The 23,870-nt window shown below is 39.0% G+C and overlaps 1 protein-coding gene across 2 annotated transcripts in view; it reads right to left on the bottom strand.

Annotated features, from left to right (window-relative positions):
- Nucleotides 1-638: 638 nt before the first annotated feature.
- Nucleotides 639-23,870, bottom strand: part of GAB3 (GRB2 associated binding protein 3) — an 88,248-nt gene continuing 65,016 nt past the window's right edge. For both annotated transcript variants that reach the window (XM_058535039.1, XM_058535040.1), the window contains exons 8-10: nucleotides 23,558-23,660; nucleotides 6,742-6,858; nucleotides 639-5,373 (exon numbers count right to left, since the gene is read on the bottom strand). In XM_058535039.1, the coding sequence (XP_058391022.1) occupies nucleotides 5,257-5,373; nucleotides 6,742-6,858; nucleotides 23,558-23,660 (337 nt within the window). In that variant the 3' untranslated portion in view covers nucleotides 639-5,256. The remainder of the gene's footprint in view (nucleotides 5,374-6,741; nucleotides 6,859-23,557; nucleotides 23,661-23,870) is intronic.

Genomic DNA, 23,870 nt, shown 5'->3' with positions numbered 1-23,870 from the left:
ATTGGCAACAGATGTTAGCTCGAGCGTATCTTCCTCACCAAAAAAAAAAAAGTGAAAGAGGTCCTAGAGGATTTGTGCAGAGCACCAACAGTGTCCACTACATTCTGCCGGAACATGAGCTCCTCAGGGAAAGGGGTCTTTGTTTCACTCATTCGTGTATCTGAAGTGCCTACAAGAGTACCTGTTACAAAACAGGTAATCACTAAATATGTGGTGAATTAAATGGAATTATCAAAAGAAATAAATATTTCCTTTATTGCTTCTGTCTTTTGTGCCTTACTGCTGAAGGTCTTCCACACCCAAGATAATAAAAAGTTTTCCTGTAGTTTCCTCTGTTTTATGGTTGTGTTTCTTACATTATCTTTTCAATTCCCCTGGAGTCTTTTATTTTCCTTCATGCTAACTGGTTTGTTGAGGTATAATTTACATGCAGCAAAGTGCACAAACGTTAAATTTATGGATGGATAAATTTTTACTTATGTATACACCCATATTGCCACCAGATGATTAAGATACAGAACATTTCCATCATTCTAGAAAGTTTTCTTGTGCCGTTTCCAATCAATAATAATCTCCCCAATAAAAGTAACCACTATTCTGGCTCCTATCACCATATGAAAATGAATTAAAAGTCTCAAATTAAAGAACAAAAAGTTGAAATAATTTAAAGTTTCAAGACAGACATAAAACAGTTAGGTTGTGTTCTTTTACATGAAGGCAAACAAAGGCTAAAACTCATTAAAATAGAGGTTTTGACCATGAAACAAAGACCCAAATAGCAGTGGTGGACAGAAGCAAAATGGACCTAATAAAGTGGAGGGAACAGGTCAAATTGACTGTTCTGCCTTCCCAGTTGAGGTCCACCTGGAATAGATGTTTGTGCATGGCAGCAGAGTGGGGTCAAGGTTCATTATTGTCCACGTGGCTCTCCATCCAGTGACCCAGCACCCTTGATTGGAAAGGTGTTCAGGTCCCTAAGGGTCTCCAGTGCTCCCTCTGTCATAAATGTAGTGCCTGTGTGTGGCGGGTCTGCATTTCAGCTCTGCTTTCTCTCCCATTGGGCCCCCTGTTCCAGCCTGCATCCATGCCAGACACTCTCAGTTGCAGAAAATAAAAACTAAATTTATAAGACAAATAGCACAATTAAAATAAGGAAATGATAACAATAAATGCAATTTAAGATCAAGGGAAATAAAGGAGAAGTAGGAAGCTGGAAACTTAGGGAGGCGTCTCATAGATTAAAGGGGCCAGAGCATAAGAGGCCTGGGGTTCAAGGCCCCTGTAGGTTAGGTTTCCTGGTCCCTGCTTCTCAGGTCAGTTCTGTGGGCCAAGCTGCTCTTCTTTGGGTCAGGGGCTGAGTCTGGACTGGGTGTGTCAGGAAAATGCGTTCATGGTGGTCGGCCTCATACTATATCAGGGCAAGGAATTTCATGTGGCTTCTCCTCTTTTCTCTCAGCCCCAGGATTCCCTGAACCTGTCTCCTGTCTGCCTTTGGCCTGTTTCCCCCAAACTGAGCCCCCACTACTCTGGTGTCCCAGCCTTGCTTCGTGGCCTAGAGATGCCACTGACCCAGCACCTATGGCAGCTGGGGGCCTCAGCCATAGAGAAAAGGGAGGTGGTGGCACAAAAGACGCCTGCTGGGCAGAGGCAGGCTGGGGTCTGTTGCTTTTTAATGTCAGTAATGACGAAGGTCATGTTATACATGGTATCAGGGAGGGCCATTGATATCACTGCCAATTATTAAAGCTAGTTTCTGATGTAGAAAAAAGATGTGAAGATGTGGTTTGGCTGAGCAGAAGCTGTACTCATTACAGCCATCTGCTCAACTGTTTGCAGTGAAAAAACATGTGTGTAGGTCATTACACGTGAGTCAGGTTAAGTTTGTTGTACTTGAAAATGGCAATGAAGTCTATTTTCACATACTCAGCTTTCAAAAGGTGTTCTGTATTTATACTGGATGTCATCACTTAAAAAAAATAAGAGAGAACTTAAGTCATGACTCCTCCTTATAAGACTTTTATTAATGCTGGAAATGAATTAGTAAAAACAGAATGAATTTTTAAAAACCTGCATGATTGTGAGTACAAAGATGGTATGAACAGGGACTGAGGAGGCCTGAAGGGAGAAAGCCAGTCCTGAAGGGAGCCTTCAGTCTCGATTGGGACCTAAAGGCCATGATTCAGCTGATCCTTGCTCCATAGTGAAGTGGCCTGGACACTGACCCCCACAGGATCACTCCGTGCCATTGTAGCCAGGCTGTGTGCTGGGCCCCAGGGCTCCTCCCTCCCCAAGGAAAGCTTAACTCCCAACATTCCTGGGCTTGTGGCCTTAGGTACTTGCAGGCTTGAGACCCTTCGGTCCTCTCTTCTGCACTGCACAACTCCTGATCTGGAGGAATTCCCTAACGAAATGAGCCAGAAGGAAACAAAGCAGAAAGGAACTAGAGAAAACAATGTGGGAGTAACTGCTGCATTGTCCTTAGGTTGATTCCCCAATCCTCTAGGAAGGTGCACCCCGCACAGTGTACAGACACGCCGTGTGCACTTGACTTGGAATATCTGGGATCATTTCTGTTAAAAAAAAACCCTCAGACCCTGGTCAGAATCATAGCCCACTGTTACACATGGATTATCTCCACCAGAAAACAAGATTAGCCAGCATTGTTTTGACTTATGGTGACTTTCTCAGGAGCATATGCTGCTGTCAGCTCAAAAACTGCCTGTACTTTGTATCCCTGACTCATTACACATTTGTGTAGCTACCCATTAGCAGTTTTATCAAAGCAGGACATAATCGCATACACCCTGGAAATGAGGGTGAAGTCATCTTTGTTTTTTTAATCCCTAATTAATCACTTCCAAACAAGTAACACCACTCAACTGTGTATTGCTTTGTGCAGAAATACGTCCCTGTAGAAACAGTTGTGTTTTGTTTTTGTTTTTGTTTTTTTTTGGTCAGTTGGATGACATTTCACTACTGACATAGTTTCAGATGTATTTACTTTTCTGATCTATCTTCAATCTGGTATGGTTCTTGACATTTGGACATACAATTTTTCTGCACCAGCCTTTGTCAGTAATCAGTGATCTAAACACAGGTGCTCCACACATAAGGAAGCTACCATCTATGGGAACTGGCAGTCTGCACACCTGGATTCTTGCCTGAGGCTCTGTGACTCTTCGCAAGTCCCATAGGGAAAAAGGCAGCTCCTTACAGGCTCCAGCTGGTGTGCAGTGATGTGGAGCTGGCCACAGCTGTGGGGAGCCCGCTCCTTGCTCTGCCCAGGCTCATTAAGGACTCTTCACTCAGTTAAGGCACTCAGCAACTTTTCCTCACCTTGCTCCAGGAAGAAAATTATGTTACCAGATCCTGCTGCTTTGAACAACAAAATTACTTCTTTCATGGTATGAAAAACTAAGACTTTGGCATTTACTTACCTTTGGGGCAGTCTGAAACCCTGAAACCCTGCAGCAAAGCCTAAAACTGCTTTGATTAATCCTGACTGTTGTAGACCTGCCTGCCTATTTGATTCATCCTTATATGTACGACATAGTGCCAGTCAGAATGGCAGACCAGTATCGGCTTAATTATTGGTTGTTCAGATCTGTCTTCTTGCTGCAGGTGTTCAGAAGGATCAGGAAGGGAAATTAAGTAAAATCCCATGCCTGATTGAAACTTTCATCTGGATCCCCTGAACCCCAGTGTTCCATAAGGGACCTAGTCATCACTAAAGCAGAAGGGAAAAATTAGCCAGGAAACCTGAGAATGGAACTCATTGTTTTTCTGTTTGTTTGTTTTTGTGGTCATAACTCTTTATCACTCAAAAGCTTTGGTCCAGCATAGGATAGCCCGGGATGATTTGTGTCTTCCCCAAGGTCGCAAATATTCTTCTGCCAGTATTAGCCAGCTGACGGGAAATACATTGCAAGGGGACCACACGATCCAAGAATGGATTTCACACTGATCATCAAGAGGTATTTCTAATGGTAACTACTGATTATGTTAGAGTTCCCCATTTGGACACCATATAAAGAAACATTGGCTTGACATGCATACCTTTCAAGTACAAAAACACCTGCTCAAAATCCTATGAAATGGAGAGGAGATGATGACTCAACTTGTGTCTGTACATGTTTTCCCACACACCTCCGAGGTTGACCAAACTGATAGATTTCATCACACTCCTCAGAGGCAGTGTGAGGTGGTGGAATGAGCCTGCAATGGACAGCCTGGCCAACTGTATTCTAAGCCTGACTCTGTGTCTTGGCTCTGTGAGTGATCTTGAGCAAAGTGTTCCCTCCTCTGCTTCTCAACTTTCTTTTCTTCAAAGTGGGAACAACAATCTTTGCCAAGCCGAGCATCCAAAGTCTTTTAGGGGAAGAGATGAGACGATGCATGTGAAAGCATTTTGGGAAAAGGCCAACAGCAACGGAACACTCAGCCACAGGTAGCTGCTTAACCACGACATTTAGAGCCACTGGTGTCATCTGATATGCTCAACCTGGAGCCCAGGACTCATTGCCTCTGTCACTTGAATTGTCTTTCTTTGGGGATAGAAATGACTTGTCTGCTGGAGTTTTTGGAGTAAGAAGTGCAGATTCTGTCACCATTGCTGGGTTTGATCTCCTCAACCGTGTCTTTAGGGGCAGGGACAGGATGGTCTCCAGGCGCCTCTCTGCTGGGATAATTTATGATTCCAAAGGAAGCACAAGAGAGAGGTCAGAATTTCAGGTATTGGAGTCAAAAGATGTCATCCTGTCAGTAGTAATACTGACTCCAATCTGCACTACGAATGCTTCACTGTAGAGATTTTTAACCAAACTCTGGGAAAAATATTCTCCCAAGTCTTGTTTTTATTGTTCCAACTCTGCCTGAATGAATGGGGTTTTCTACATCTCAGTCCATGGCTGTGGAATCCTCCGTCTCTGCCTCTTGTGACTGTGGAGCCAACTCCAAGCATCCATGAGGCTCTGGGCATGAGCAAGTGTGGCCAGAGAAGGAAACTGCTATGACAGGTGGGGGCAGCGGCAGGGCCTGGACTCCCTCAGAGCCTCCTCTGCGAGAAGACTGCTTCCTTCTTTTCCCTGTTCAATGTGTACAAATAGATCCTCTCTCCCAAAGATTCTTGCCAAGCCCACAGAAATTACACATTCTCTCTGAATCTTGACCGGCGTTGACCATCAGTGCAATTCTAGCAAAAAACTCAAAGCAAGCCCCAAGCTTCCCAATCTCACACACAGCCCAAACCCACATCTCTCACACTTTAGATTGTCTCTCATCCGTCCACTCCTGCTTTGTGCTCTGGAGAGCTTGTGTCTTCTGCTCATCCACTTGGACATAGTCTACTCTTTGTTCTTCTGAAAGGAGAAGTTTCTGAAGGGAAAGAACAAAAAGGTTTTCATTACATCAAATTAAAAAATTCAGTAAAATGTCAACCCTTCTATGGTAGATTACAGTGTCATTAAATATTTGCTGCCCCTTCCTCCTGGGTCGTTCCCTGCAGAAGCGCTATTATACTTTTTGTGTATGTGTATAAATGTCTCTTTGCGTCAGCTCCCTTCGACTTTGCTCTAACCATTTGACTTGCTTTGACTGATATAATGTGAATGGAAGTGACACATGCCAATCCTAAAGAGAAAAGCGGCATCCTGTGATTCTGCAATCTCTCTTTTTTCCTCTGCCAGGAGACCAGCATGCTCCTCCCACCTGGGCCCTGGATTGAAAATGACTTGGAACTCCAAGGTCCTGGCCTGCAATGGACTGTCCCATGAGCAACAACTGAAAAAGCCTTTGCTGTTGCAAGCCACTGAGATTTGAGGGTTATTTGTCTTGACTGCATAGCCTACCAAAACTGACTAATGCACCTTTTGCACTTGTCAGTCTCATCCTTCTGATCAGCTTTTCTGGCGTACCAGTTCAGGTTTTTGGAATGAAATTAAAGGTAAAGGAGAAGTGGGAGTTCATTCAGCAAAAAGGAAAGGAAGTCTTCCAGACTTTTTTTCTGCAGACACACACACACACACACACTCACACACGCACACACACACACACACACACACACAATGGAATCATACTACATCTCCTGTTTGGCAAGTTGCTTTTCTCATCAAACAATACATTGTTAGGCACGATTTAGATTATGACAATCCCTTGTTCAAAAATATTTAGCTGTTGTCCACTGCTTACCATTTACTTATTCCACGGCTTACACTAGTTAATGGCTATGGTCGCTTGCATGTATTAACACATTTAATCCTCACAATAGGCCTCGATGTAGGTATTATTTCTGATCCCCACTTTACAGATGAGAATATTACCCAAAGGAGTCAAAACTGCCCACTCTGGCAACTGAAGTCCTTTACTGAGGGCTCCTGTCACCACTCCCCAGGGTCTAGGCAAACTAGGCTATTGCTTCTTCCCTAAGTAGGCCTTTCCTCTGACTGGAGTGCCCTTTACCCCACCAGCATCTCTGCCAGAAAAATTTGCCTATAAACTTTATGTTCCAAGTTTTGAAGAGCATGAATACTGCATACATTCATATATATAAACCCAAAGAGCATACCCCAGAGGAAATACACCAAGATTTCTGGAGGGAAGAATTAGGGCTGATTTTAATATTCTTCACTGTACATGTTTGTATGTTTAAGACTTTCCAAAGAGAACATGCGTGGTTGAATCATCAGAAAAATCTAAACAGAAATAGAATCTCCTGGGAATTGTCAGACACAAAGTTCTTCCTACCTGCTGTACAGGGGCTGGTGATGCTGAATTGAAGTCCAGGGCTAAATAATCCAGGCTGAATTTCTTCGTCCACGTCAGAGCACCACTGCTCAGGGAGTTGGCTGCTCTGTGCTCCTGCTAGAAACCAACATCACAGGACTCAGGTTCACGATGTCTGGCCGGGCTGCCCAAGGGAAGGAGGTAGAGTTGTGTCTCCACTTGAGCAGCTGCCATCAGATCCTAACAGAGTGGCCTGATGAGACCTGTGCAGATCCCATCCTGCGTGTCTGAGTGAGAGCTGGCATCTGAAATACAATAGAGCCAATCTGGCCTTCACATGAAGTTATACCCCTTTTCACCATGGAAATAGTACGCCAAAATCTCCCCCAAGAATTCCTTTTATGGATCTGACAGGCCCGTGATACTTTAGAGATTAAATCCTGAAAAGATCAATATTGTGTTTAAAACTCCTTTTCTTTTTAAATATGGTTTTATGAGTGTGTAAGCATCCTTAAATCACATATTGTTTAGTTCTGCCTGTTTTGAACTTTTATCAATAGAACCATATTGTACGTATTTTTGGTGACTTCAATTTTTGCTCCATATTACATACTTCACATTCACCCATGTTGATGCACTAGTCCTATTTCATTCATTTTCATTGGAATACATTATTCTATTGCATGATACATTTAACTCTTCCAACACCAATGGACATTTGAGTTGCTTCCAGTTTGGGGGCTCTTATAAGCAATGCTGCCATGAGCATTCGTGCACCAGTGGAAGGATTTCTAGGGTGTGTACCTGGGAACAGAATTGCTGGGTGATAGGATGTGTGCACCTTCAACTTTACTATCACCAAACTGTTTTCTAAAGAGGCTGTGGTTGTACCAACCCACACACGTACCAGGAGTGTATACGAGCTCTTAGTGATCTCCCTCCTGGCCAATACTTGGTATTGTCAGACTTTTTAATGTTTTTCCGACCTGATATGGAGAAAATGGCATCTTAGTGTGGTTTGATTTTCCATGCCCTTGATTATTACTTAACTAATTGGCCACCTTTTCATATGTTTAAGAGTCATTTTTTTTTCTCTTCTGTGAACTGCCTGTTCAGATTTGGTTTTATTTTGCTAACTTTTATATTGAAGTACTTGCATTTTTCTGATTTTTCTCAGTACTTCCTCATACATCCTGGAGAGTAATCATTTGTTGGTTATGTGCATTGCAAATAGCCTGTCACAGTCTATACTTGTTCTTTCTTTCTTTTTATGGTATTTTTTTTAATGAAAAGTAGTTCTCACTTTTAATGTAATATATCAATCTTTTCCAAGTGGCTTGCTTTTGTATTTTGTTTAAGGAATCCTTCGTATGCTGAGGTCATAATTTGTCTCCCCATATTTTCTCCTAAAATTATAAAGTTTTGCCCTTCACATTTAAGTAATAATCTAGCCTGCACTGATTTTAACATATGGTGGTGAAATAGGGAGATAGTTAATTTCTTTCTTTGTTTTACCCCACACGGACAACCATCCTTTTCCCAGTAACACAGCCTCCATTCATACAGCAAGTTTCCATATGTGAATAGATGTTGCATTCTATCAAATACTTTTTCTGCATCTAATGAGATAATCACATCATTTCTTCCATTAATATGTTAACATGCTTGATTGACTTAATAGATTCTTTTAATTTATGGTTATAATAGCTCATCTCTCAGAGACTATTGGTAATAATTGAATTTTTAAAAATGTTTCTCCTTTTGGCATAGTTTTCGTTTCTTCTGATCTGTTTGTTTTGGTCTCTATCCTTCATACCACAGCTTTCCTGAAACATCTAATGAAATCATCGGTTGTCTGCTTATATTTAAGAGTGAAAGATCAAAAAGCTGATCCAAAGCTTGGAGGACATGGGTGGTTCTTGTTAACTGTGGGGTTCACTGCAAGGTGATCCTGCTGGATGGTCTTCTTAGAGAACCCCTGATGTTGGGACCTAGGTCTTGCCTCTTGGGCTGCTCAAATAGCCCATAGAACTATCTTCCAATCTCCAGACTCAATTGTAAATGTCTGGTTGTCGACATTCTGGAAAAGAAGGGCTGGGGAAACAGTTTGGGAATGGTTCTCATATCTGTTATGCATATTTACTTAATCACCTTGTTTTTAGTATAGTAGTCTTGGTCAAATGTGTCTAGCATCCCCCCAGTGCAGAGACTCCTTGTTTTACTCTCTCCAGAGACTACACTTCAACTTTCCTGTGGAGTAGGAGATGAGAAGTCATAGTGATCCACCTCCACTGAGTGGGGGAAGGGACCTTGGGATTTCTCTGCTGCTTACACAGACTTCTGAATACTACCCCTTCTTCTCCTTTCCCTTCAACCCTATTTTCAGAACTACGTGCCATGGGCAGTGCCTGAACCCTTTGGGTATTCTGCAGTATAAGTCAAGTTGCTTCTTGCCTTTTCCCCAGTGTATTTAGGATTTAACTTTCTAGGGTCTGATAAGTCATTTACTATACATCTATCTGCTTTCCAGTTTCCAATATGTTACTGCTATTGTCTTCTTCAATTCTTCACACCCTGGTGGGCTTATGCTTTTAACAAATCCTTTTACTGTGATTTTAGAGGATGTTTTGGGATAGAGGGAAAATAGAAGCCTGTGGTCAATCTGCCATCTTTACCGAGAAGTCCATGAACAGACTCTCAAATGTTAAACCCACTTTGCATACCTGGGATAAATCCAACTTGTTCATGTATATTTTCAGCTTTATAGAGTGTTGGATTTATTTTGCTAAAATCTTCTAGGATTTCTTTTGTAACAGCTTTATTGAGACATAATTCCATACCATACAATTCTCCCATTTGAAGCGTACAATTCGGTGGTGCTTTGTGTATTCACATATCTGCAGAATTATCGCCTCAATCAATTTAGAACATTTCATCAGCCCAAAAAGAAATCCCGCACCCCTTAGCCATCATCCCCTAGTCCCACCATCTCCTCAAGCTCTAGGCAACCACCACTAATCTAATTTCTGTATCTGCAGATTTGCCATTCTGGGCACTTCATAGAAATGGAATCATACAATATGTGGTTGCCATATTGTGATTTTCAAGAAATATATATTTGGTCATTCAGATGACCAAAATATATTTCTCATATATGTATGATCTTCATCCACAGTTCCTGGCTCACAGCTCCCCAATCCCTTGGAATTTCTAAGTGTTGGGAGTGACAAAGCTGTCTCTGGTTATATTAATGAGGTGACTTTTGGATCCCACCCAAGGATGGGGGCTGCTTGCCAGGAGAAACAACCATGTGATTAGATGGTTAGAACTTTCAGTCCCACCCCCTGACCTCTGTGAGGGGAGAGGGCCTAGAGTTTGAATCAATCACCAATGGACAATGATTTAATTAATCATGACTATATAATGAAGCCTCCATAAAAACCCAAAAGGACAAGGTTCGAAGAGCTTCCAGATTGGTGAACACATGGAGGTACTGAGAGAGTGGCACATCCAGAGAGGGTATGGAAGCTCTGTCCCTTTCCCCATACCTTGCCATATACATCTCTTCCATCTGGCTGTTCCTGAGTTACATCCTTTTATAATAAACTTGTGATCTATTAAGTAAAATGTTTCTCTGAGTCCTGTGAGCCACTCTAGCAAATTAATCAAACCTGAGGAGGTCAGAAGCACAGGTAACAGCCTGGGCTTGGGACTGGCATCTGAAGTGGGGAGGGGGGCAGTCTTGTAGGACTGAACCCTTAACCTGTGGGATCTGGTGCTATCTCCATGTAGATAGTGTCAGAATTGAGTTGAATTGAGTTGAATTCTCAGACACCCTTGCTGGTGTCTGAGAATTGCTTGGTGTTGTGTGGGAAGCCCCCCCACACACACATTGGAATTCAGTCCAGGAACCCAAAAGGGTGGCCTTTTGTGACTGGCTTCTATCACTCAGTGTATTGTTTTCAAGGTTCATCCATGCTGTTTCGTATATCAGTACTTGATTTCATTGTATGGCTGCATAACATTTCATTGTGTGGCTATACCACAATTTTATTTACCCATTCATCAGTTGATGAACATTTTGGTTGTTTTCACTTTTGGGCTATTATGAAAAATGCTGCTATGAATATTTGTGTACAAGACTTGGTTGGACATATTCTTCTTTAGGATTTTTTAACCTGCATGAATAAGTGAGATTGGTCTATAATTTTCTACTTATGTTATCGCTATTGGTTTTGGTATCAAGTTATTTTAGCCTTATAAAATAAGCTGGGTAATATTTCTCTTTTTCCATTCCCTGGAGGTGTTTATATAAGATTGCCATGATCTCTTCTTTTTGGTAGAAAGTATCTGTAAAGTTGTTTGGGCTTCGTGATCCTTTGTAGTAAAAATTTCCTCACTGATTCAGTTTCTCTAATGATGACATAACCATTCAGCTTTTCTATTTCTACTTGAGTCACTTTTTTATATTATTTTGCTGAGAATTTGCCTATTTTCACCAAAGTTTTCAAATTCACTGGTATGAAGTTGTTCATAATATTCTCTTACATCATTAATTTATGACGTATTTGCAATTATTACCTCCTTTACATTCTTAATATTGTTTATTTGTATCCATTGCTTTTTATTGATTGGTTATGTTCAATTTTAGTCGTTTAAAAGAGCCATTCAAGTTGGTGTTGATCCTCTAAGAATTTTGTTATTTTTTTTTTAAGATTTTATTTATTTATTTGTTTCCCCCCAAAGCCCCAGTAGATAGTTGTATGTCATAGCTGCACATCCTTCTAGTTGCTGTATGTGGGACACGGCCTCAGCATGGCCGGAGAAGCGGTGCGTCGGTGCGCACCCGGGATCCGAACCCAGGCCGCCAGCAGCCGAGCGCACGCACTTAACCGCTAAGCCACGGGGCCGGCCAAGAATTTTGTTATTTATTTTGTTCATTTCTGTTCTTGCCTTTATTTACTTTCCCTTCGTGGGGTTTTTCAACTTATTATTATGAAAATCTTCTAACAATCATCCAAACTGAAGAAAATATACTGTGAACACCCATAAACCCATCATCTACATTCTACCACTAACATTTGACTACACTAAACTGCTTGTGAGTCTTTGGACTGTCTGAGAATTGGTATCTTTCATGAATTGTGAGAAACTCTGCCATTATCCCTTTACATATTGCTTCACTCCTATTTTTTCTATTATCTTCTTCTGCAACTCTGACTAGACAAATGTTTGGCCTTCTCATACTATCTTCCATGTCTCAACTTTCTTTCTCTATGTTTTTATCTCCTTGTCTTGATTCATTAGTAACTTCTTCACAACTATCTTTCAGTTTACTGAATGACTCTCTGGGTTTAATTTGTTTAACTCATCCATTGAATTTCAATTTCATCCCTATTTTTATGTCTAGAGGTTTTAAATGGTATTTTCTAATCCACCTGGTCATTTTTAAATAGTATCTTGTTACTCAGTCCAACTTTCAACTCCTCATCTTATTTCTTTAAATATATCAAACATAATTATTTTATAAGTCCAAGAATTTATCCATTTCTTCTAGATTGTCCGATTTGTTGGCATATAATTTCTCATAGTATTCTCTTATAATCCTCTGTATTTCCATGGTATCCGTTGTAATTTCTCCTCTTTCATTTCTAATTTTATTTACTTGAGCCTTTTCTCTTTTTTTCTTAGTTAGCCTGGCTAAGGGTTTGTCTATTTTGTTTATCTTCTCGAAGAACCAACTCTTTGTTTCATTAATCCTTTCTACTGTTTTTTTGGTCTCAATATCATTTATTTCTGCTCTGATTTTTATTATTTCTCTCCTTCTGCTGGCTTTGGGCTTTGTTTGTTCTTCTTTTTCTAGTTCTGTTAGGTGTAATTTAAGGTTGCCTATTAGGGCTTTTTCTTGTTTGTTAAGGTGGGCTTGTATCGCTATGAGTTTCCCTCTCAGGACCGCTTTTGCTGCATCCCATATGGTTTGATATGGCATGTTATCATTTTCGTTTGTTTCCAGATAGTTTTTGATTTCTCCTTTAATTTCATCAATGATCCATTGGTTGTTCAGTAGCATGTTGTTTAATCTCCACATTTTTGTCACTTTCCCAGCTTTTTTTTCCTGGTTCATTTCCAGTTTCATAGCCTTATGGTCTGAAAAGATGCTTGTTATGATTTCAATCCTCTTAAATTTATTGAGGCTTGCTTTGTTTCCCAACATATGGTCTATCCTAGAGAATGTTCCATGCGCGCTTGAGAAGAATGTGTAGTCAGCTGTTTTTGGGTGGAGTGCTCTGTATATGTCTACTAGGTCCATCTCGTCCAGTTTTTCATTTAAGTCTAATATTTCTTTATTAACTTTTTGTCTGGATGATCTATCCATTGCTGTAAGTGGGGTGTTAAGATCCCCTACTATTATTGTGTTGTTGTTGATTTCTCCTTTTAGGTTTGTTAATAGTTGTTTTATGTACATTGGTGCTCCTATGTTGGGTGCATATATATTTATAAGTGATATGTCTTCTTGATGGAGTGTCCCTTTTATCATTATATATTTCCCTTCTTTGTCTTTCTTAACCTGTTTTATCTTGAAGTCTACTTTGTCTGATATGAGTATGGCAACACCTGCTTTCTTTTGTTTGCCATTAGCTTGGAGTATTGTCTTCCATCCTTTCACTCTGAGCCTGTGCTTGTCTTTAGTGCTAAGATGTGTTTCCTGAAGGCAGCATATTGTTGGGTCTTGCTTTTTAATCCATCCTGCCACTCTGTATCTTTTGATTGGAGAGTTCAATCCATTTACATTTAGGGTAATTATTGAAATATGAGGGTTGAATGTTGCTGTTTTGTCACTTATTTTCTGGTTCTTTTGCATTTCCTTTGTTTCTTGTCCCATTTGTTTTGGACTGCCAATTCAGTTTGGTTGTTCTGTCTTATGATTCTTCTAGTTTTCTCTTTGTTTATCATATGTGGTTTTAATTTGATTATTTGTTTAGTGGTTACCTTGAGGTTTGGGCAAAAAATCTTCTGTATGAGATAGTCCATTATCTGATAGCCTCCTATTTCCTTATACTAAGTCAATTCAGTCACTTTCCTCTTCCCCTTCTAAGTTGCTCTTGTTATACCTTATTCTATCTTGTGTTGTGGCTGTGTGTTTACAGTGATGAGGTTAAATTTATTTTTGGTGAATTTCTTCCTTTGATCTTTGAGTTTAGTATTTAAGTGGTTGCTAACCTATTCCGGTAAAGATCTACTATTTCTCTGATTTTGTCTGCCTACTTTTCTCCTTACTCCAAGCTTTGTGTTCCCTTTCTCTTCTTGTTTTCGGGCCTGAGGGCCTTCTTGAGTATTTCTTGTAGTGGCGGTCTCGTGGCCATGAACTCCCTTAGCTTTTGTTTATCTGGGAGAGTTACTATTTCTCCATCATATTTGAAGGATATTTTTGCTGGATAGAGTATTCTTGGCTGAAAGTTTTTGTCTTTTAGTATTTTGAATATATCATTCCAGTCTCTTCTAGCCTGAAAAGTTTCTGTTGAGAAATCCGCTGAGAGCCTGATGGGAGTTCCTTTGTACGTTATTTTTTGTTTTTGTCTAGCTGCCCTTAATATTGTTTCTTTGTCGTTGACCCTGGCTAGCCTTACCACTAGGTGTCGTGGTGAAGGCCTTTGTCTGTTAATATATATAGGAGTCCTGTTGGCTTCGCTTACTGGTATTTCCTGCTCCTTCCCCAGATTTGGGAAATTTTCAGCTATTATTTCCTTGAATAGGCTCTCTGTTCCTCTTTCCCTCTCCTCTCCCTCAGGAATACCTATAATTCTTATGTTACATTTTCTAATAGAGTCCGATATTTCTCGGAGTCTTTCTTCATTTCTTTTTAGTCTTAGTTCTCTCTCTTCTTCCATCTGGAGTATATCTGTATTCCTATCCTCTAAAGTACTAATTCTTTCCTCCATATTGTCAGCTCTGTTCTTTAAAGATTCCAGATTCTCCTTTATCTCCTCCATTGTGTTCTTCATCTCCATCAGCCCTGATAGGTTTTTCTTTATGATTTCAATCTCTTTTGTGAAGAAACTCCTAATCTCATTGAATTGTTTGTCTGTGTTGTCTCGTATTTCGTTGAGTGTTTTTATGATAGCTATTTTGAAATCTCTGTCATTTAGTTTATGGATTTCTGTGTCTTCGGGGTTGATTTCTGGTTGCTTGTCATTTTGTTTCTGGTCTGGTGATTTCATATATTTTTGCATTGTGGTTCCTGTGTTGGTTTTGGTTTTCCTCATCCTGGAAGTCTCTGGTTGCACTTTCCACCTGCCGCCACTGTGTGGTGGTGAAGGGCTGTGTAGTCTAAGCCCCCTGCGCTCTGCCCCAGTTTTTCTGCTGCGATCCGCAGTTTTGTTTTGTTTTGTTTTGTTTCTTTTCCCCACTGCGATCCACGGGTCCAGTCCAATTTATTCAGGTCTGCCTCGGACCGCTAGATCTGGTCGAGCTGCAGACTCCGGGTTGTGGGGAGGGGGGAGCTCTCTCTTTTGCCCTCTGGGTCCCTGACGTGGGAGGCTTCTCGTTTGCCCCTCTTTATCCGCTCTCTGGGTTGCTCAGATGTTGATGGTAGCCCTGTGGCTCCTCTGAGCCCTCTGTGCGGGAGTTTCCCACTGGTTGAGAGCGCCCGAAGAGCTGCAGTTTCCCGCCGAGGGCCGCCCCTCCCCCCTCTCTGGGAGCCGCGCGGACCGGATCGCTGATCTGATGGGGAGGGAGCGGAGTTCTCCTTACCTCTCCCCACTTCCTCCGGGGGCCCAGCACGTTCCGCTCTCAGATGTGCGGCAGTGTGGATCCCTCCGCTCCAGCTTTTGACTGTCTGGGATTCCGTTGTTTGTCTGTGGCTGTTACTTTTGTTGTATTTTGTGGGGGAAGAATTCACGGGAAAGCTCACTCCGCCATGATGCTGACGTCACTCTCAAACATAATTATTTTATATTCAAAATCTAATATTTCCAATAATGGCTTACTTCTATATTTGATTCTGTTGTTTGTAATTCTTATTGATTCTCAGGTTTTGTAATTTCTCAACATTTTTGGAGCCAAGGATTCTCGTTCCTTTCTTATCAGTTGAGTTTTGTATTTTAAAAATATATTATCTACCATTTTAAGATATTTTATATGTGAGGTGTGTGGTTTTCATGGTACCTTGCCTACAGAAGTGCCCCATCGAATTTTTTAAAAATAGAACAAATATAGTTCCACTTCTAGTAATGTTGGATTAAGTAATTTTGACCACCCTTCCTGTGGTGAACAATATTTCTTTTTTTCCTTTTTTGGTAGAATTTGATGAATTGTTTCCAAAATTTGTATGGGAATAGAAAAGACCAAAAATATCCAAAGAAACCTTGAGGAAGATAAATAAAGCAGGAGGACTTGCTTTCCTAGATATCAAGATTTATCAAACTATAGTAACTAGTGTAGTGTGGTATTGTCCAAAGGTAGACATGTAGATAAATGGTACAGAATTGAGAGTTCCTAAAAAGACCCATACACATATGGATACTTTATTTATGGCAAATGATAGTAATTTTAAATAAATGGAGCCAGATCGATTAGAGAAACATGGGAGAGCAAATAAAACTTGACTCCTACCTCAAATCATAACCAAAAGTTAATTCCAGGCACATTGTAGACCAAAATGTGAAAGGTAAAACTATAAAGCTTCTGGAAAATAACCAAAATTCACTCAAGATTACATAGATCATGTTAATGGTCCTACAGCTATTAAAGAAATTGAATTTACCCAAACGGTTTCACTGGTTAATTATACCAAAAAAAAAAATTAAACAATAAACACTAATTCTACATAATCTGTTCCAGAAAATAGAAGAAGAGATAACACTTCCTGAGGAGCCCAGCATTACCTTGATAACAAAACCAGACAAAGATACTGCAAAAACCCTATAGATCAATATCCATCATGACCATAGACACAAAATTCTCAACAAAATGTTAGCAAATCTGGCCGGCCCTGTGGCTTAGCGGTTAAGTGCTTGCACTCCGACGCTGGCAGCCCGGGTTTGGATCCCGGGCGCGCACCGACGCACCGCTTCTCCAGCCATGCTGAGGCCGTGTCCCACATACAGCAACTAGAAGGATGTGCAACTATGACATACAACTATCTACTGGGGCTTTGGGGGGAAAATAAATAAATAAATAAAATTATAAAAAAAACAAAAACAAAAACAAAATGTTAGCAAATCAAATCCAGCGACATATAAAAAGAATAACACATCGTGACTAAATGGGATTTATTTAGTCAATATAAAACTAGTTCAATATTCAAAAATAAATCAGTGTAGTCCACAATATTAACAGTCTAAAGAAGAAAACTAAATGATCATATCAATGAATGCAGAAAAGTGTTTGATAAAATTCAACATCCATTCATGATAAAAAAAAAACTCTCAGCAAACTAGGAATAGAAAGGAGTCTCCTTAAGCTGATAAAGAGCATCTATAAAATACCTACAGCTAACATCATACTTAATGGTGAAAGATTGAATGCTTTACCACTAAGACGGAGACAAAGAGATTCATCTTACCACATCTAGTCAACATTGTACTGGAAGTGTTAGCCTGGTGATAAGGCAGGCAAAAGAATGAAAGAGCACACAGATTGAAAAGGAAGAACTAAAGCACTGTATTGACAGCTGAGATGATGGTGTAAACAGAAAACCCCAACATATCTAAAGAAAATAAAAACCTCCTATAATTAATAAGTGAATTTAGCAATGTTTCAGGATGCAAGGCCAACACACAAAAATCATATTTCTATATACCACCAATGGACAATTGGAAGCCGAAATTACAAAAATGTCATTTATAATAGCTCCAAAAAATGAAACACTTAGGTAGAAATCTAATAAAACGTGCATAAGATCTATATGTAAAAATTACAAAATTCTGAGGGAAGAAATAAAGAAAATCTGAATAAATGGAGAGACGTACCATGATCATGAATTGGAAGATTCAACATAGTAAAGATGTTGATTCTCCTCAAATTTATTCATAGATTTAACACAATTCCAATCAAAATCTCATCAGGATATTTTTGTAGATAAAGAAAAGCTTATTCCAAAATTTATAAGGAAAGGTAAAGGAAGTAGAATAAAAAAATTAAAAAAAATAAGAATGAAGTTGGAGAAAATATACTTCTCATTTTAAGATTTACTGTAAAGCTTCAGTAATCAAGACTGTGTCATGTAGACAAAATGATAGACATATAAGTCAGTGGAACAGAATAAAAAGACTACGAAAACATGCCCAAGTGATTTTTTACAAAGGTGCAAAGGCAATTCAATGAAGAAAGGATTGTCTTTTCGACAAATGGTATTAGAACATTTGGAAATCTATATGTAAAAATCCTCCTAACACCATCTCATGCCTTATATAAAAATTAATTCAAAATGGATCATACACCTTAATGTAAAACCTAAAACCATAATACTTCTAGAGGAAAACAAGAAAAAATCGTAATGACCTAGGATTAGGCAAAGAGTTCTTAGATATGATAACAATCCATGAATGAAAAAAGTCAATAAATTGGGCTTAATCAAATTTACAATCTCTGCACTGCAAAAGACAGAAGAGAATGAAAAGGCAAGCTCCAGACTCAAAGAAAATATTTGCAAGTCACATATCTACTGGATGACTTGTATGCAGATTATATAAAGAGCTCTCAAAATTCAATATAAAACTTGGGCAAAAGGCTTTAACAGATACTCCACCAAAGAGGATATATGGATGCCAAGTAAGCACACAAAAATATGTTGAACATCATTTTCCATTAGGGCAGTATATGTTAAAACCACAATGAGATACCATTACACACCTAATAGAATGTCTAATTTAAAAAAAACAAAAAACAAAAAAAATGTAATACAAGGCATGCTCCAGTGGAGCAACTGGAACTCTCATGAATTGTTGATGGGAGCGCAAAATGGTACAGTCACTATGGAAAAAGATTTGGCAGTATCTTGTAAAGTTAAACATACAATTGATGACCCAGTTAAACATAGTCGATGACCCAGCAATCTCACTTCTGGGTATTTACCCTAGAGCAGGGTTTTTCAATAGTGGCACTATTTTGGGGGGCCAGATAATTCTTTGTTGTGGGGAGTTGTCCTACGCATTGCAGGATGTGTAGCAGCATCCCTGAACTTTTCCTACTAAATGACAGTGGCACCACATCCTCCACCCCAGACAACCAAAAATGTCTGCAGACATTGCCAAATGTCCCTTAGGGGGCTAAATCACCCCGGTTGTGAACCACTGCCCTAGAGAAATGAAAATGTATGTCCACAAAAATCTATAAAAGACCCTCAAGATCAGGAACAAGACAAGGATGCCCACTTTTGCTATTTCTAGTCAACAAAGTATTGGAAGTTCTAGCCAAAGCAATTAGGCCAAAAAAGAAATAAAAGGCATCCAAACTGGAAAAGAAGAAGCAAAATAATCTGCTTACTGATAACATGGTCTTATATGTGGAAAACTCCAAAGATTCCACAAAAAATAATAATAAACAAAAAATAAACAAATTCAGCAAGGTTGCAGGATACAAAATCAACACCCAAAATTCAGTTGCATTTCTATACACTAACAATGAACAATCTGAAAAGGAAATTAAGAAAACAATTTCATATTACAATAGCACCAAAAAATAAAATATTTTGGAATGAATTTAACCAAGGAGACAAAGACTTGTACACTGAAAACTACACAACATTGCTGAAAGAAAGTAAAGCAGACATAAATAAATGGAAAGACATCCTGTGTTCATGGATTGGAAGATTTAATACTGTTAAGAGTACATTACCCAAAGCATTCTCTATCAAAATGCCAAAGGCATTTTTTGCAGAAATAGAAAAGCCCATCCTAAAATTGACATGGAATCTCAAGGAACCCTGAATAGCAAAATCAATCTGGAAAAAGAAGACCAAAGTTGGAAAATTAACACTTTCTGATTTCAAAACTTACTATAAAGCTACAGTAATCAAAACAGTATGATACTGGAATGCAGACAGTCATACAGACCAATGGAATAGAATAAAGAGCCTAGAAATAACCTTCACATATATGGTCAATTGATTTTCAACAAAGGTGCCAAGACCATTCAGTGGAGAAAGGGCAGTCTTTTCAACAAGTAAGGCTTGGAAAACTGGATATCCACATGCAAAAGGATAAAGTTGGACCCTAACCTTAGACCATATACAAAAATTAACTCAAAAAGGATCAAAGACCTCAACATGAGAGCTAAAACTATAAAACTCTTAGAAGAAAACATAAGGGAAAACTTCATGACATTGGGTTTGGTAACAATTTACTGCATATGACATCAAAAGCACAGGCAATAAAAGAAAAAAGAAGATAAATTTGACTTCATCAAAATTAAAAACTTTTGTGCATCAAAAGACGCTATCAAGAGAATGAAAAGATAACCCATAGAATGGGAGAAAAAATTTACAAATCATTATTTGATAAAGGGTTAATATCTATAGTATATTAAAAAATAACCTCTACAACCCAACAACAAAAAACAAACAACCCAATGCAAAAATGGGTAAAGAACTTGATTAGACATTTCTCCAAAGAAGATATACAAATGGCCAATAAACACACGAAAAGATGCTTAACATCACTAATCATTAGGGAAATTTAAACAAAAACCACAATGAGATATCACTTCACACCCATTAGAATGGCTATTATAAAAAAACAAACAAACGAATAAACAAAAAAACAGAAAATAAGTGTTGGTGAGGATGTAGGGAAATTGGAAACAATTTGCATTACTGGTGGGAATGTAAAATGGTTTGACTGCTGTGGAAAACAGTTTGGTGGTTCCTCAAAAAAGTTAAACATAAATTACCATATGATCCAGCAATTCTACTTCTAGGTATATATCCAAAAGAATTGAAAGCAAAAACTCAAACATACTTGTACACCAATGTTCACAGCAGCATTGTTCATAATGGCCAAAATGTAGAAACAACCCAAGTGTTCATCAACAGATGAATGGATAAACAAAATATGGTGTATCCATACAGTGGAGTATTAGTCAGCCTTAAAAAGGAATGAAATTCTGATACATGCTACAGTACAGATGAATCTTGAAAACAGTATGCTAAAAGAAAGAAGGCAGACACAAAAGAACAAATATTGTATGATTCCACTTATATGAGGTACCTAGAATAGCAAATTCACAAAGACAAAAAGTAGACTCGGGAAAGGGACTAGGGAGTTATTGTTTAATGGGTACAGAGTTTCTGTTTGGGATGATGAAAAAGTTCTGGAAATGGATAGTGGTAATGGTTGCACAACATTGTGAATGTACCTAATGCCACTGAATTGTACATCTAAAAATGTTTAAAATGGTAAATTTTATGTTATGTGTATTTCACTACAGTAAAAAAAAAATCAAAAAACAAAAACCCCCAAAATCTGTAGAAGAATGTTTATAACAATTCTATTCATACTTGCCAAAAAACTTGAAACAATACAAGTGTCCTTCAATGGCTGAGTGGATAAACAAACTGTGGCACACCTATATACTTGAATACTACTCAGCAATAAAACAGAAAGAACTAGTGACACATGTAACAATTTGGATGAATCTCAAAGATATGCTGAGTGAAAGAAGCCAGTCTCAAAAGATGGCATACTATATGATTCCCTTCACATGACATTCTTGAAAAGAATAGTGATGAAGAACACATCAGTGGTTGCCAGAGGTTAGGGTTGTGGAGAGGATGTGGCTATACACAGGTGGCGTAAAGGAGTATCTTGGAGTGGTGGAGCTGTTTTGTATCCTGATGGTGGTGGTGGTTACACGAATTGATAACAGAACTGCACACCAAGAGAAAGTCAATTTCACTGTAAGATAATCTAAAAACTAAAAGTATTATAATACCATAATAAAAAATTTATTGTGAGATTTAGAAGTCTAGAATTCTACTACAAAAGCCTTACAAAACTATTGAAATTAAGGAGTTTGAAAAACCCATGAAAAGAGATCACGTAAATTAAAATTTTGTTCATTCTTCTAAATTTTCTATAATTTCACAAACATTTAAAGTAACTAAAGAAGGATACGTAACTTTAATAAAACAAAACTTGTATATCATCCCCTGGCCTAAATTTTTTGTTTTTGGTGAGGAAGATTGGCCCTGAGCTAATATCTGTTGCCAATCTTCCTCTTTTTACTTGAAGAAGATTGTCGTGGAACTAACATCTGTCCTGGCCTAAATTTTTACATTCAGATTAGAACTTGTCCTCAAAGAGACAAAAAATTAACGCATATGATTATGTGCAAAATTGAAATCAAAGTACATTAGTTCTGTCTACCATATAGGGTTGTTATGTGGAACAAGTGAAATAATGTAAATCAAAGTCATTTGAAAATATCGTATTACTGAAGTTAAAAAAACACACAATTGAATGAGATGGGCTAGCCTTTAAACATACTTATATGGTGGATCCCTCACAGCTACTTTCCTTCGGCCAGTATTCAGGGCTCTTAATCTACTGGGTCATATTGCCTAGTAACGCACAGAGACAGTCATTAACCAATGATTATCAACTTAGGCAAGAAATCAATCCTCAACTGTATTGTTAATAAAACACTGGTCTGCCTCACAACCTCAAAGATCAAAAATGAACTGATAGTGTCTGGAATGACTCTGCACTTGCTTCTATTAGGTTATAGATTCACTTCCCTTTTCTGTTCTCTGGAGACAGAGCACAGCTGGTCAGCATCCTTTGTAAGAGTGTTTTTTTCTAGAAGTTTCCCAAGGGCTATCACTAAGTGTGAAAAACATTGGGAAGACCACAGCAGATTTGTATATGAGTCACTTTCAATTTGCATACAGTTAAGTGCACTTACAGCCCAATTTTTATCAAATAGAAAGGCAAAATGAAGCATTTAATTACCACTTCACTGGAGATTACTGTTTCTAGATGTTTAATTGCCTATTATCTTCATGTATAGGAGGGCAGAATTGTCTTCTCAAAAGTATATATAGTCACAGTGCCTTGAATATTGTCCTAAAGTCTCTTTTCAGAATTTCATAGTTCAAACAGAGATTCTTTCTAGAGAATTCTCTCTAGCGTTCCCTATGTTTTTAAATTTCAGAATGGGCACAGTTCTGGCAAAAGTGCCTGATAATTGCCAGAGGTGCTAAAAGCCCCTATCTCTCTTCAGAATCCAAGGTAAAGAAAACAGAAGGGACAATGGAGGGCAGGAACTGTAAATGGTTGATCAAAGGATGGAGATGTCAGGTCTCCATCCACTCAGGTACAGAAAGACCCTAAAACAGGAATCTCCAGAGACTAAGACACATCCACAGCCCAGAACACTGTAGCCCCCTCCCAGTGGGACTCTAAGTGATTCATCCTTCAGAAAGGTTCAGAGGCAGTCAAGGCAGGGCCACCAGGTGGTCTGGTGGAAGGAAACATCCAACGTGTGAGTTTTTATACCTTAGACTCTGGACATCCAGGGAACTACAGACCTATTGAGGTCAAGCAGGATATCAGAGCCCTGGTGAAAAGAACTGCTGGCGTTACACACACCTCAGCCCTGGGGGCACTTGAAATACGGTGGCCTCGAAATGGTATGAGGAGCTGAATATTGCACGAAAGAAAACCGGCTTCAAATCGATTTGTTCCCAGGCTAGAAAACATTGTAACCTGATATAACAATCAAGTGATTGTTTTAAGATTGCATGGGGCTTTCTGAAGGATATGTTTCCTTTATAATGAACTTATAAGAATATAGATGGGGGTGAAGAATAAGAAGAGTGTGAAAAATATAGGATTACCATTTGGATGTAGCTTTCTTCCTCTTCTCTGGAAGCAGAATTGGCAAAAAATCTTGCAGAATTAATACCATTTCTTTCTGGAGAGAGAAAGCTGGTTCGATTGCTAAGAACAAAAATATGGATGAAGTCAAAGCAATGTCTTACAGCTGCTCTGAAAGCCAGCCATAAACTGACATGGCCCCTGTGGGGTTTCAGCCCTTCCCTTCCAGATACAATTTCCTTCTGTCCAAAGCAATTCCTGAAGCAGTAGAGACTGCCCAGCGGCTTCTGTCCCACTTTGGAGCAAATGGCTCCCATTCTCAAAGGCTACTTT

The sequence above is a fragment of the Diceros bicornis genome, chromosome X, assembly GCF_020826845.1.
Source record: "Diceros bicornis minor isolate mBicDic1 chromosome X, mDicBic1.mat.cur, whole genome shotgun sequence".
NCBI lineage: Eukaryota > Metazoa > Chordata > Mammalia > Perissodactyla > Rhinocerotidae > Diceros > Diceros bicornis.
Note: the sequence above shows the minus strand (reverse complement) of the source record. Positions and strands in the feature narration are given on the sequence as shown.